This window comes from Rhinatrema bivittatum, chromosome 6 (genome assembly GCF_901001135.1).
Source record: "Rhinatrema bivittatum chromosome 6, aRhiBiv1.1, whole genome shotgun sequence".
NCBI lineage: Eukaryota > Metazoa > Chordata > Amphibia > Gymnophiona > Rhinatrematidae > Rhinatrema > Rhinatrema bivittatum.
The window spans coordinates 320,658,920-320,674,940 of NC_042620.1; the positions used below are offsets into that span (position 1 = coordinate 320,658,920).

The 16,021-nt window shown below is 47.8% G+C and overlaps 1 protein-coding gene across 1 annotated transcript in view; it reads right to left on the reverse strand.

Moving 5' to 3' along the window:
* Positions 1 to 16,021, reverse strand: part of RADX (RPA1 related single stranded DNA binding protein, X-linked) — a 239,279-nt gene that overhangs the window by 163,184 nt on the left and 60,074 nt on the right. The window contains 1 exon segment of the mRNA XM_029607574.1: positions 13,976 to 14,084. Within this exon segment, the coding sequence (XP_029463434.1) occupies positions 13,976 to 14,084 (109 nt within the window).

The following is a 16,021-nucleotide window of genomic DNA, read 5'->3' on the forward strand; positions in this document are numbered from 1 at the left end:
CGCAAGCCCGGTGCACGTGACACACCGGCAAGTGGGAGCCAATGCGGCTGCCGGTGGAGCTCATCCCACTGGCGGCTAAGCAGTGAAGAATCGTTGTACTGTGTGCCGCAGACACACAGCAGGAAGATCGGTAAGGCCGTGGTGAGTTCACGTCACCACGGCCCGAAGAAAAAGGGCACGTCTAAACGTGCAGGTGCTCCGCCTCCTTCCTGCCCACGCGGCCCCGGAAGAAAAATGTTGCCGGAGCCGCACGGGCAGGAAGGAGATGAAGCAGCCGCGTGCAGAAGAGGAGCCGCGTTGTTGCAGCGGGCGAGAAGAGGCCCGGTAGCAGGGCCCCCACCGCGGATCGGATCGGCCCGAGAAGATCAGAGTCGCCGCGATCGGCCCGAGAAGATCAGGGCCGCTGCAGAGCCGATCCTGCAGCGACCCGTGAAGAGGAGGCCCAGAGGTAAGAGAGAGGCTGAGGGCCCGTAGAGTGCGTGTATTAGCTGAGTTGAGAGATTGGGTGCCTGTATGAGCTGAGCTGAGTTGAGAGATTGGGTGCCTGTATGAGCTGAATTGAGAGATTGTGTGCGTGTATTAGCTGAGTTGCGAGATTGGGTGCCTGTATGAGCTGAGCTGAGATGAGAGATTGTGTGCGTGTATGAGCTGTATTGAGAGATTGTGTGCATGTATGAGGTGAGTTGAGAGATTGGGTGCCTGTGTGAGTTGAGAGATTGGGTGTGGGAGTGAAGACCTCAATATTTGCAGATACAGCATGTGAGAGCCTGTGTGTGTGAGAGAGAGACAGCATGTGACAGTTAGAGCCTGTGCATGAGCAAGACAGCATGTGGGAGTGAGAGAGAGCCTGGGTGTGTGAGAGTCAGACAGCATGTGTAAGAGAGAGACTGTGTATAAATGATTGTATGAGAGAGAGAGAGCATGTGAGAGTGAGAGCCTGTGTGTGTGTGTGTGAGAGAGAGAGAGAAAGCATGTGAGAATGAGAACCTGACTGTATGTTTGAGGGAAGAAGATAGATGGAGAGAAAAGAAATAGAAAAAAAGACAATATGAAATGAATTGGCAAAAAAATAAGAAAGGGGAGGTGGAACAAAAAAGCCTGGGACCAACCGATTAGAAAACTAAGATCAGACAGCAAAGGTAAAAAAAAAAAAAAAGAAAGAAATTACTTTTTACTGATTGGCACATGTAATCTTTGTTAATGTCAAGAGTAGCACTTTCTCTATGCGGATCTCACAATGTATGAGATCAACATGGAGGAAGTGGAAACCCACGGGGCCTGCACAGAGGAGGCAGCAGAATGGGCTTCAGTGCCAATAGCAGCAATCAGCGCCTCCCCAATAGCCATGCGGCATCAGTGGCAGCAGAGGAATGAGAGAGGCTCCGAGGTTGCTGGCAAAAGAAAGAGAGGGGGTCTGCCTTTAGTGTGTGCATGTGTATGAATGGGTGCCTGCCTGGGGGTGTATGTGTGTGAATGGATGGGTGCCTGCCTGGGGGATGGTGAGGGAGTGGTGTGAAAATGAATGGGAGCCTGCCTGGGGGGTCAGTTTTAGTGTGTGAGAATGACTGGGAGCTTGCCTGGGTGTGTGTGTTTGTGTGAGAATGACTGGGAGCTTGCCTGGGTGTGTGTGTTTGTGTGAGAATGATTGGGAACTTGCCTGGGTGTGTGTGTTTGTGTGAGAATGATTGGGAACTTGCCTGGGTGTGTGTGTTTGTGTGTATGTGAGGGAGCCAGAGAGAGTGTGTATGAGAAAATCCAGGGGAGTAAGAGTTTGTGTGTGGGGTGTGTGTGGAGGGGGAGAGAGTGTCTTAGAGCCTGAGAGTGTGTCAGTGTCTGTGAGAGCGAGAGGTTATGGTGGGTATAAGAGCATGAATGTGTATGTATGTGACAGTGTATGTGTGAGAGAGAATGGACATGTGAGTCTGTGTGAGAGAGGATAACCTCTGGGAAATTGTAAAAAATGTATATGATTTTAATTAATAGAAATTCTATTTATCAGTAGTTTTAAAATATTCTTTTATTAGTATGGTTTTACTGTTATAACTGATGCTTTATTTTCTTGATTTTATTTGTTTTATGAGGAATGGTGGTTCTGTTTTTCCATTGTTAATACACAGAGTCTGGCTTCTTGGAGTTTCCATTTCAGTTTTTGTCTAATTTGTGCTCCTTTATTTTGTATTCGGTGAGGGTCTGTCTCTGCTCTGTGTGTGTGACCATGATGAGAGATTCTGCTACCATAGGGATCTATAGCAATCTGGTTTGTTTTGTTTCCTCAGTAGGTGGTGTATTGGTATTCTAGGACCCAGTGTAATATTTACCCATGCTTTTTCACAGGTAGGGTTATTGTTGTTTGAGTCCTTGGTGTTATTACTGTTATGTTACGATGGGATTGCAGTATAGATTTTGAGTGTCTTTTTTACGAGGTTTTATTTTAGTTCACAATGTGCCTGGCAGTGGAAGGTGTTTGTGCTGCTGTTACTGTGAGGTGACACCAGAATTTGAAAATATCTTTTAGTATGATGAGCTGTAAGGGAAAAATCCAAGCTCCATTGTTTGGGGGATTTTCAGTGGATGCACACAGTTACAGAACTGGAGGTGCAGGATTTATATTGACATTCTGTCCCTTCCTATAAATTCCAGATTTCACTCTCATAGCCATATAGAATTAGTTGAATGAGACTATCAAATAATTATATAGTGTGAAACTGGCCAGCTTTTTAAAATTATGCAGAAGACCCTTTGGACTTTTTTATTAACACCAAATATTCAAAAGCTGTGTTCATCCCATCAAGCTCATATATCTCATTAAAGAGGTAAATTGAATAACACAATAACTTTATTTTATTATTGTTACTCATAAATTATAACAACATTAATCTTGGAATATTATATATTTTTAATATAAACGAAAGGTTTTCACAAGATATGTTGTGTTGTGAAACATTTTATTATGTATATATTTAAGGAAACATACATAACTTGTCGAAATACATTTCATTCATTTAACCTTTAACCTCCGGTTTGCTTGTAGACTAATTACTGTGTCCCGAAATTATGTTTGTCTAAAAAGTGTGTCACCAACATGAAAAGTTTGGAAAGCTCTGCTCTAAAGATCTGCGTACCATGGCCTTCTGGACCAGTCAGGAGCCACCACAAACATCATCTCATTGTGCCTCTCGATCCTCCAAACCAGCCTGCCCAACAAGGGCCATGGGGGGGGGGGGGGGGGAAGGCATACAGAAGCCTGCTCTTCAGCCACTCTTGCACTAGGAGCATCGATGATCAGAGACTTTGGATCTCATCTGCAACTGAAAAAACAAGGTACTTTTGCATTGCATGATATCGCTAGCAAGTCTAGATATGGTAGGCCCCAGCGGCCCACTATGAGCTGGAATGCTTCGTCCAACAATTCCCATTCTCCTGGATCCAGACTCTGACTGCTGAGAAAATCGGCTCTCACATTGTTTTTTCCTGCAATGTGGGAGGCAGAGATCTCCTGGAGAAGTACCTCCGCCCATACCATGAGCTGATCTATTTCCTGCAATACTTGTTGATTCTTGGTGCCTCCCTGGCAATTGTTGTAAGCCATTGTCATCACATTATCTGACATCACTCAGACCGCTTGACCCTCCAAGCAGTCGGTGAACCACATGCATGCCAACCGAATGGCACGTGTTTCCAGACGATTGATGCACCAGAGCGACTCCTCTGCACTCCAGGGGCCCTGCGCATGTGAATTCCCAACAGCGAGTCCCTCACTGGAGGCTTGCATCCATAGTGAGCACCAACCAGCCAGAGCCTGCAAGGAAATACCCTTCATAGATGGTCCGCCTGCAACCACCATTTCAGTTGGATGCCGATCTCCACTGGTAACTGAATCCATATCAAATAGTCCTGAGACTGTGGACTCCACTAGACAAGCAGTGTGCACTGAAGAGGACGCATATGCATCCTTGCCCATGGAACCACCTCTAGGGTGGCCGCCATCGAATAGAGATCCTGTAGGTAAGACCATACTGTTGGGTGAAATGCTTCTATCAATGGTCACACTTGAATCATCAGCTTCTGAATGAGGATCTCTGGCAGAAAAACCCTGCCTTGCTTCATGTCAAAACAAACACTGAGATACTCCAAGCATCTGGGATGGCTGTAAATAGTTCTTGACCAAATTCACCACCCAAACTAACTCCTACAGCAGGGAAACTGCCTTGCGCGAGGCCTGACAACATTCTTCCAAGCTTTTGGCTTGAATTAGCCAGTCGTCTAGGTACGAGTGGACCAGAATGCCATCTTTTCTCACCCCCTGCTGCTACCTTCACCATCATGACCTTGAAGAAGGTTCTGGGAGCGGTGGCCAAACCGAAAGGAAGCGCTTGAAACTGATAATGTCGCCACAAAACAGCAAACCGCAGAAACTGTTGATGCTCCAGATGAATGGGAATATGTAGATATGGCTCTGACAAATCCAGGGATGTAAAACTCCCCCATCTGTACTTACACTATTACCAAGCGTACCGTTTCCATGCGGGCCCGAGACACTCACAAATGAGGATTGACTCCCCTGAAGTCCAATATGGGCCAAAAAGAACCCTCCTTCTTGGGTACAATGAAATAAATGGAACATCAGCCCATATTTTCTTGTGATTATGGCACTGGAATCATGGCCCTCAAGCTCAGAAACCTCGACAACAGGGAGTTGCAGAGAGACTCCATGAAGATGTCCCAAGGAAAGTTGAGAAATTCCAGAGCATAGCTGTCCCTTATCACCTCCAGAACCCAGTGGTCTGACATGATCCTGACCCACCTCAGATTAAAAAAAAAAAAAAGGAAAAAAAAAAAAAGAAAGATAGACAACCCCCTATCTCCTGCTCCAGGAGGTGGGTCGGTACACCTTCATTGAGGGGGTCGGAAGGCACCGCTACCCGAGCCTGCACCCCTTCTGGGATGACTGGGCCGAAAGGTCTATGACCTACCCAAATATCTAACCCTCTGTGTTGCCGCTCCTCTGTAGGTTTGAAAATGTCTGAAACCCCTAGTACGGCTTCTCATACTGAACAGGTGCAGCACCTGTTTATCTTCTGGCAACTGAGGAATATGGGATTCACCCCACTTATCAGCAATTTTTCCAACTCACTTCCATATAAGAGTGATCCTTTAAAAGGCAATTTTGTAAGATTAGACTTTGAAATTGCATCTGCTGACCAATTCCACAGCCACAGCTGACGTCTGGCCACTATCACCGAAGCCACCCCTTTGGCAGAAGTACAGACCAGGTCACAGTCCACATCCACCAAATAGGTGGCTGCCGGTTCCATCACTGCCTTGGAATTCAAACCAGTTTCATCGACCTCCTGAGATAGAATCAAACAAGAGTGAGCCACCAGGGAGCAGCAAGAAGCTATTTGCAAATTCATTGCTACTGCTTCAAAGGCCTGCTTAAGGATAGCCTCAATTCTTCTATCCCGAACATCCTTCAGTGCCACTCCTTCTACCGGAATGGTCATCCGTTTGGTGACAGAACACACCAGTACATCCATTTTCAGAAAATGCAACTGCTCTTTAGCCACCAGATCCAGGACATACAGACCTTCCAAGGCTCGCCCCCCCCCCCCTTTAAAATTAGCTTACGGAGCGCCCCATTCAAGACCAACTCTTGAATAGCATCCATAACAGGGAAGAAACATGACGCTTTACACAAAGTAACCAGACATGGGATCAGTACTCGGTACTCCCAGCATCTTCAGTGTCTTAGAGATTAGCGCTAGCAACTTATCTCTATGAAAGAAGCACAACATTGTTCTATAAGGTTCCAACCCCAGAGGAATTTCCCTATTCTCCAGGAGAAAGGATCACCTTCCTCGTCCATGTCATTCAGGTCCCCCATCAGTGTGACACGCAACAGCCTGAGACGCCTTCCGACGTTTACCTGTGGCACCAGCTTTGCGGGATTTCGAAGCCTGCAAACCTGAACTTTCATGTTTGTCTGGCTCTGACGAACGAGTCTGTACAAAGGACTGCAGTACATGAAAAAATTCCATACAAGAGAAAGCAGAAGGGTCCATACCACAACCAGGGTTCTGTCTGGTGCCCAGTGAGTTGCCCGCCCCTGCTGAGGAACCAGTTTGGGGAGTCTCAAAACCAGGCGAAACTTCTGAAAGGTCCCCCTCCTGTTCCCTTCTTATAACCTGTTGGGAAGGGCCTTGCTCAGCAAAATCAGTTGGAGATAACTCGCCATGAGCCTCCAAGCAACACTGACAAAGATTAGAGGGAACCCCCAGCTGTGATGCCAGAATATGGCAAGCCATGCAAATCACAAGGCGCTTAGGCTTCTTTGCTACCAGCGCCATGGAAAAAGGACTTCTAGTGGCAGCACGCTCAACACCACAAACATTGAACAACTGTGCATCCAACAGTGAGTCCGTGTCCAGCAAGCTTGGATATGACGCCCAAAAATTAGGACATCCAATCATGTTGAATGCTCATACTACACACACCCAAAACTTGGACATCCAATCACGTGCTCCAGATGGACGTTCAGTCTGGATGTGCAGGTGCGAACCAACATCAGGCACAGCTTTCGCGGGTGACTTGTAAAGAAAAAGTGCACAAACGCTCTCGTGGCCTACCACGCGGTGTCCCAGTGAAGTCTGAGAATGGGGCTAGCTCAAAGGGCCGCTCAACCCGCCATGGAGAAGGGAACACACGTTGGATCGGTGCACAGAGGCTTGCAGACCAGAAACAGAAGAGGGGAGAGGAATCCTTAAATCTCTTTTTTTTTCTTTTTTTTTTTTTTTAAGAGTAAGAAGAAAGTCTTTACCTGAGCTCAACCTGTCCCAGCCAAGTGTAGAGTCAGTCTCCGACAGTAGGGGGAGAAGGCTAATGCCTTCATCCCCACGCTCAGTTTCTTGCACCGACTAGCCTCTCAACTGAATCTCTCCTGGCAACTAAGTCCATGCCAGGAACTGGCTACCGGCCCGAGGCATTCGATAGTGAGAGATCACCAAATATTACCTCAGGATTACTCAACAGAAGGAGGGACCATAAAGTATCACATCAGAAGAAGCGGTGTGGGATTAATCCTTCTCTTTCTCCTTCGTTTTTTTTTTTTTTTAATTTAAAAAAAAAAAAAAGCAAGCCTCAGTAGGGAGATGCATGTCCATCATCTGCTGGAGACAATACTGGCGGGCTGTCAGAGCTGGGGTATATATACAGTATTGTCAGCTTTGCTCCATCGCCATCTGCTGATAGAAGTGCATAACCCACTGGTCGTGGATTAACCTGTCTGAATGCTGAGAAAAACCATTTTATGATCTTACCATATTGTCTATTGCCTTCAAATTGAATTGACTAGGGAATTCCTCATTTTATGCTATGACTAATCAATATTTAATTTTATATTAGGCTGTGCAATTTTATCACAACAATTAAAAAGCATTACAAATTTAGAATATATATACATAGACATCTAAATGAATAACTGGTTATAGATAAGAGTGTTTAAAGTGGATGAAACAGTGCACTACTGTTCATGTACACCAACAAGTGTCTGTTTGGACATTCAGAAATGAACAGACACCAGCAAGGTTTTGATCAGTTCTAGTTGCCCCATCTCAGAAATGACTGAGTGGAATTAGAAAAGGTACAGAAAAGGGCAACAAATGATGAAACAGATGAAATGGCTCCCTAATGAAACAGCAGGTTATGGCTCTGCAGCTTGGAGAAGAGATGACAGAAAGGATATAAACCAGAATTGGTTACCTGTAACAGGTGTTTTCCTAGGACAGCAAGAGTTAGCCCTCACACATGGGTGACATCATCGGATGGAGCCTGGCATGGAAATCTTTCATCAAAGTTTCTGGAACTTTGACTAGGCACACTGAGCATGCCCAGCATGCCCTAAATCCATGCAGGATCCCGCTTCAGTCATGTAACATAGAATTATGATAAAAATAAATTAATAAACCATAGGAGAAACCCAACTCAGCGGGGTGGCAGGCAGGTTTTGTAAGAACTAACATCTTGCTGTCCCAGGAGAACACCTGTTACAGGTAAGGAACTCTACTTTCTCGTAGGATAAGCAGATGGTAGTCCTCACACATGGGTGAAGCCCTAGCTACAGGCTGCTCCCCAACACAAAAGAGGACCAACAAGCACCAACCAGGTGCTAACAGGCACAACAACTACAATGCAGTTGGTAACAGAGGCAGAGACAGCCTGAACCTGTTTGAGGGTTCTGGAACCTGTTTGAGGTTCTACACCTCAAACAGGTTCCAGAAGACAGACTGGTCGAACCTACTGTCACGTCGGCCATCCCTATCCAGATGCAAATGTATGGAGAGAACTCCACGTTGCAGTCTTGCAGATCTCCTCCATGGGAACTGCTCGCAACTGGCCATCGATGTTGCCATGGCTCTGACAGAATGAGGCTTGACATAACCCCCCAAGATGCAGTCCTGCCTGGGCATAACAGATGAAGATGCAATCTGCTAGCCAATTGGATAGTGTCTGTTTGGCAACAGCAACTCCCAACCTATTCCTGTCAAAAGAAATGAAAAGTTGGGTGGACTGTCTATGGGCTTCTGACCACTCCAGAAAGAAGGCTAAGGCTCTCTTGCAATCCAAACTGTGCAGTGCTTGTGCGAATGGGCCCTAGGAAAGAATGTTGGCAGAATGATTGACTGGTTAAGATGGAAATCCAACACCACCTTAGGCAGGAACTTAGGGTGTGTGCGCAAGACCACCCTGTTATGATAAAACTTGGTATAAGATGGATAAATCACTAAGGCCTGGAGCTGCTGACCCTGTGCGCTGAAGTGACCGCCAGCACAAATATGACCTTCCAGGTTAGGTACATCATGTCACAGGTATGCAGTGGCTCAAAAGGAGCTTTCATCAGCTGAGCGAGCACCATGATGAGGTCCCAAGACACAGCGGAAGGCCTTAGGGGAGGCTTCAACTGAAGCAGGCCCCGCATGAAGCGTACAACTATGGGCTTTACAGAGATGGGCGTTCCCATCTACTCCTTGATGGTATGCTCCAACAGAGCTCAGGTGAACCCTAAAGGAGTTGGTTTTCAAGCCAGCATCTGATAGGTGCAGAAGGTAGTCACGCAGTTTTTATGTGGAGCAGGAGACAAGATCTAGGCCTTTTTGCTCACACCACACAGAAAACCTCCTCCACTTTAGTCTGTAGGACATCCCTAGTGGAAAGCTTTCTAGAAGCTTCCAGAACCCATGATACATCTTCAGAAAGATCAAGCAGCTGCAGGATCAGCATTTCAACATCCAGGCTGTGAGTGACAGGGCCTAGAGGTTGCGATGAAACAGCCTGCCCCGATCCTGCATGTTGAGATCTGGGGAGGTCCCCAGACTGATTGGTTCCCAGAAGGACAACTCCCGTAGGAGAGGGAACCAGAACTATCTTGGCCAATGGGGTGTTATAAGAATCATAGTCCCTGGTCCTGTCGGAGCTTCAGAAGAGTCTTTGTGACCAGAGGGAGCGGAGGATACACATACAGAAGACCCTTGCCCTAGTGGTGGGCAAAGATGTGCGAGGCAGGTTTGCTGTCTGACCTGTACAAGGAGCAGAACCGAGTCACCTTTCTTTTGCAGGGGGATGCAAACAAGTCCACATCTGGGTTCTCCCAGAGGCAGAAGATCCGTTTGCTACCCTTTGGTCAAGTGACCATTCGTGGGACCTGAAGGTCTGACTCAGTCTGTCCACTATGTCGTTCTCTGTTCCAGCCAGGTACATGGCCCGGAGCACATCCCATGGGACAGAGCCCAGGACAATATCTGTACCACTTCCTGACACAGGAGGTATGACCCCCATGCCTCCCTGCTTGTTGACATACCACATGGTAACCTGGTTGTGTTTGGATCAGGACAATTTTGTTGGACAGTCTATACCTGAAAGCTCATAGACCATACCTGATCGCCCAGGGTTCCAGGAAGTTGATTTGACACTATACTTCCTGAGCGGATGACAGACCCTGGGTGTGGAGCCTCTCTACATGGGTACCCCACTCCAGGGTGGATGCATTCGTGATCATGACAATTTAGGTAGGGAGATTTTGGAAAGATAGTCTCTGCTCCAAATTCGAAAGGATGTGCCAAAAGGACAAGGAGTCCTGGAGGAACGGCGTGACTCGGAATACGGTCCTAAAGTTCTGGGTGGCCTGGCGCCACTGCGAACTTAATGTCCATTGGGACCTGCACTTGTGCAAACATTCTAAGGGAGTGATATGGACGGTTACAGCCATATGGCCCAGCAACTTCTACATGTGCCGGACTGACATCTGCTGGCTCTGCAGTCACCTTCGCTATGGACATCTACTGCCCTGGCACACGGAAGGAAGGCCTTCGCCTGAGCTGTGTCTAGCAGGGCTCCTATAAACTCAAATTGAGGTGATGGGCTGAGGTGAGACTTTGGGTAATTGATGACGAACCGTAGTGACTCCAGCACCCGGATAGTCAAGTGCAAGGACCGATCTGCGTCTGCCCACGAGGCGCTCTTGACCAGCCAATCATCCAGATAAGGGACAACATGCACTCCCAGTCTGTGGAGGTGCACCCCCAGCATGGCCAGACTTTTGGTAAAGATACGTGGGGCCGATGCTAGCCCAAACAGCAACACACTGTACTGGAAGTGCTGTTTTCCCACCACAAATCTGAGATACTTCCAATGACCTGGGATGATCTTTATGTGAGTGTATGCGTCCTTTAAATCAAGGGAGCATTGCCAGTCCCCTTTTTGTGCGAGGGGAATCAGGTGCCCAGGGAAACCAAGTTGAACTTTTCTTTTCTTAGAAAACTCGTTAAAGGCCCTCAGGTCTAGGATGGGACGGAATCCCCCTGTTCTCTTTGGAATCAGAAAGTACCAGGAGTAGAATCCCTGCCCTCTTTGCCCTGGTGGGACAGGCTTGAACACTCTGGCCGTTATGAGGGTGGAGAGCTCCTTAAGAGGTACCTCCTGATGTTCTACCGGCCCCCAAAATGGGCAAGGAGGAGAATTTGGTGGGACACCCAGTAGACTTGACGGATGAGGGACAGAACCTACTGGTCTGAAGTTATACTGGGCCAGCGATTTGCAAAGAACCATAGCCTGCCCCTGACTATGGGATGTCCAGTATCTTGGGTATGGGTGACTGGCTGATGCTCCCTACAATCTAGTCAAAACCCCATCCTGGGATTTGGCTGGGACTCCGGTTGGGGCTTGGGAGTCTGCTGCTGCCTGGGATGGCCACGAGATCTCATCCTCTGGGAACTGGAGCGAGGGGCCGGAGGATAGTACTTCCTCAGGCCGTCCCCATGGCTGAGGAAAGCGGGTCTGAAGTGCTAGAGGAGAATTGTTGGATGGTGGCCCAGTTGCGGGATTACCACGACATCGCATCCCTCACCTTATCTTCGAAGAGATTCTCCCCTGTGAACAGCAGGTCAGGGAGTCTTTTCTATACCTCTGGTCGGAGATCAGAGGCCCGCAGCCAAGCCATTCTGTGGGCATAGATTCCCGCTGCAGAGACTCTCGCTGCCATCTCGAAAACATCATAGGTGGATCACATCTCGTGTTTTCCACATTTTAGACCCTGATGCACCAGCAACAGGAAGGTGTCTTGCTGCTGTTGAAGTAGCCACTTGGCCACCTCCTGCACCTGCTTTCAGAGGTTGCAAGAGTATTGGCTCATGTAGGAAGCAATGCAGGCAATGGTCACAGCCCCCTGAAAAACCTTATTCCCAAGGTCATCCACTGCTCTGTGCTCTCTCCCCAGGGGCACCAAGGCATGGGTCCAAGAGCGCTTGGCCGTCTTGAGAGCAGATTCAACCACTATCTATTGGTGTGCCAGCTGGTGCTTGTCGAATCTGATAGCCTGTTGGACGAGGTAAACCCCGTCCACCTTCCTGTTAACAGGAGGTACCGTGAGGGGGTGCTCCCAAATCCTCAACAGCAACTTCTTAAAGATATCCTCTGAGAAGGATTCCGCAGTGTCGTCCCTCAGGGGTCATAAGGCGTATCATTCTCACTGTAATCCACATGGGATGGGGCCCTAAGTCCTCGGCCTTCGTCCTGGGGTCTAGGCACCGGTAGTACTGGCACCGAAACCGGCAAAGCTACACAGGGGACTACAGGCCCTGGGGCCGGCACAGACAGGGCTTTCTCCTCGGAGGAACTGGCAACAACTACATTGGTTGGGGGAAGCATTGGTGCCCCACCGAGCATAGATGGCTCCCCAGGAACCAGCAACAGCTGGGTTGACAACACACCAATGAGCACATTGAGACACTCCAGCAGCGGTTCCAGCAGGGAGAACCTGAGTACCAATACCGTTGATGCCACCAGCTCGATAACCCACAGTGCCTGGTCGACCGCCAGCTGGACTCTGCACTCCAACTCTTCCTCGAAAGCTGCCGATGCCAAAACGGACTAGGAGGTAGGAGGAGTGGCCAGATCTTCCTCACAACCACGAGGTGGATCGGCGATAGACATCTGGACCATAGGAGACCGTCTGGGGTCCCCAGCATCAATGGAGGATAGGCACTCCTCACCAAGGGGTTGCTTCGGAGGCATCGCGTCAAAAGCCGGCACCAACCAGAGTCTGGCACCGTGCATCAAGGGTGACTGGTGCCAATGCTTCCTTGGCTTTCCCCAGTGCTTGGTCCAGTCTTTCCCCACTGCTGAGGTTGAAGACGACGATGTTGATGTCCTCGACCTGGAAGAGATTGACAGCAGCCGGTCCCTGGCACCCCTATCCTCCAACAGCATTGGCGGAGCGTAAGGCCTCGCTGGTGTTGATGGCTCAGTGTCCATCGGTGTGCCTCCTGGTCCTTCGGCGTCGATGCCACTGTTGCCAAAGTTGATGGCTCGGACTTCCTCATGCCGAAGAGCTTCTCCATCTTGTCGAGGCAAGCACGACATCCTTTAGGAGTTATTTGGTCGCATATGCAACACCCCTAGGCAGAGGATGCACACCTTGTGCGGGTCCATAATGGACATGGTCCTTGGGCACTGAGGGCATAGACGAAAACCCAAGACCATGGCAAGGCAAACTGAAGGGATGAAAAAAAACAGTGAAAGCAGCGGGCGACCGATGCTAGTGGGCACTGAAGCACAGGGGATGGATTGAAAGAAAACTTACGAGAGGGAACCAAAGAGGGACCTGCGGTAGGAAAAAAGATAATACATACGGAGGGGTGGGGGGGGGGGGGGGCGGGGTGTAAGTTTTCCAAAATATACTTTATGAAAATCAACACAAGCTCAGAAACCACGATGTGACAGCTCCAGGAAAAGAGAGATTGAAGAGGGACCCCACGTGGACGTGTGGATTAGGGCATGCTGGGCATGCTCAGTGTGCCTGGTCAAAGTTCCAGAAACTTTGACGTTTTCCATGCCCGGTTCCATCCTATGATGTCACCCAAGTGTGAGGACTAACATCCTGCTTGTCATAGGAGAACAGAAGTTTATAAAAATATGGGTGGAGTAGAACAGATGAATACGGAGCAGTTATTTTACTCTTTCAAGTAGTGTCATGGATTGCAGGTAGTAGATATAAAACAAATAGCAGAAATTATTTTTTTCACTCAACACACAATTAAGCTATAGAATCTGTTGACACAGGATGTAGTCAAGACACCCAGCACAGCTGAGTTTATAAAGGGTTTGGACAAGATACTGAAAGAAAAATCCATAAATAATAATTAGCCATGCAGACTTGAGGAAAGCCACCACTTATCATTGAGAGTGGGCAACAAGAACTGGACTAATCCTCTGGGATCTGCTGGGTACTTCCTGAAGATCAGGATTGGCCACTACTGGACAGAGGATGGCATGTTTGATGGACCTGCGTTTGACCCAGCATGTTCTTAACTCACTAGTGTAGGCAATCAATAAGTAGGTACATTGTCAAATATCTCTGTTTTGCAGTAAAGTTCATCCATTTTTTTTTTTGACACTTAGGAAAAAAAACAAACAGTCTTCTTACCTTGTGATAAACTGATATTTTACTTCTGGCAATTTCCACTCTTCTTTAACTAGTTTTTCTGGGATAATGCGAATTTTGGCAGGCGGCTCTCGAGGGTTCAGACATATTTCTGAAAAACAACAATTACAAATACTTTCCAGTTAGGTAGTAGTAAAACAAGTCTGCTTACTTGTAAACGGGGTTCTTTGTAGCTAGAGGATCAATTAGCCATTATGTGTGAGCGACATCTGACACACAGACATGGACCCAGCTCTCAGAACTCTGTAAAGACTTTACAGAGCATGTACAGGAGTCTTCATGTGCACGCAAGGAGGTCAACTTTCCAGGGAGGCGGATAGATAGTAAAGTATGGCTAATTCATTCTATCTACAGAGAACTGTTTACAGGTAAGAACATTTACTTTATCCATAGACAAGCAAGCACGAATTAACCACTATACATTGGGAGTCCCAAGCTGAGGGTCATAATGTGGAGCAACTACTGAAACAAGCAACATAGACACTACCAGAGGAAAGTGGACTACTGGGCAAACAAGCTTATTCTACCCCTAGTTTTTTGTAACTGCTTCCCCTTTGCACCAGTTTAGTTCTACTGTTCTATGCACCCCTTGTTTCTATGTAAACCAGCATGATGTGACCTGTTCATGAATGCCGGTATATAAAAAACCTAAATAAATAAATAAATAAATAAATAAAACAAAACAAGCTGCACAAAACTGCTTGTCCAAATTTATGATCCCTTTAAGACATACTATTAAGACAGTAGTGGAAAATGAAGGTACGAAGAGACAACCAAGAAGCAGCAGACACGCATGGGGACCCCTGTACATGGCAAGTCCGAGTTCTAACAGCTGGGTCTATATTTGCGCCATCAGATGACATTACCCATACATATTTACATCCCGGGAAATTATGCAAGTAAAGTACTCCCCTAATAGTAATACAATCTGGCAGATTATTTGGTCACCTCAAGAAAGTAATTATTTGAACTGAGAACTAAGTAATTTGGATACATTTAATTTTTATGTAGCTATAATTTAGATTTTTTTGGTACATATTTTCCTGGGGTGTACAAAATGATTAATTCAAGACTGCTTGTCTATGGAAAAAAGAAACTTCCATAACACTATAACGAACTACAAAAAATATATTTTTACACTGTGCCTATTACAGAGGCAATTTTTGAATTATTTAGAGTGTGATCCAGAGGTGTGGCCCATTCTAGGTGTTTTTGATGGAAATTATTTATCGGGATCAAAATCCCAGATTGATATTTTTGTGATACAAAAAATGTTCTACGAAAAAAAAAAAGTTGCCATTCATAGTTACTAATGCAGGGCATAAGTATCTAACTAGATAAACGACGCTTGACCGACGTGCCGCAAATGCGCAGTAGAGAGCAGCTCTACTGCGCATGTGCGGGCGAGCACGTCGGTCTTAGGCAGCGTCAAAAAAAAACAAACATGGCGGCGGCGGTGGCGGTAGCGGGCGGCGGCGGCCAGTAGCGAGGGAGGGAGGGACGGACTGAGAGGGAGGGACGGACTGAGTGGGAGGGAGGGAGGGAGTGGGAGGGACGGAGAGAGAGAGTGGGAGGGAGTGACTGACTGAGTGGGAGGGACTGAGTGGGAGGGAGGGAGGAGTGGGTGAGTGTGTGGGAGAGAGGTAGGGGGTGGGGAAGAGTGAGGGGAGAGTGAGAATGAGGGAGAGGTGAGAGTCAGGGATGTGAGTAAGTGGAAGGGGGAGAGGGAGAATGAGGGAGAGGTGAGAGACAGGGCCGCAGTGGCGGCGGCGAAGACGGGCGGCAGCAGTGAGGGAGGAGAGAGAGAGGGAGGGACTGACAGAGAGAGGGAGGGACTGAGTGAGAGGGGAGAGAGAGGGAGTGGGACTGAGTGAGAGGGAGGGAGTGGGACTGAGTGAGAGGGGGGAGGGAGGGAGTGGGACTGAGTGAGGGAGTGGGACTGAGAGAGAGTGAGTGGGACTGAGTGTGAGTGAGAGGGAGGGAGGGAGTGAGTGAGACTGAGTGGGAGGGAGGGACTGAGTGAGAGGA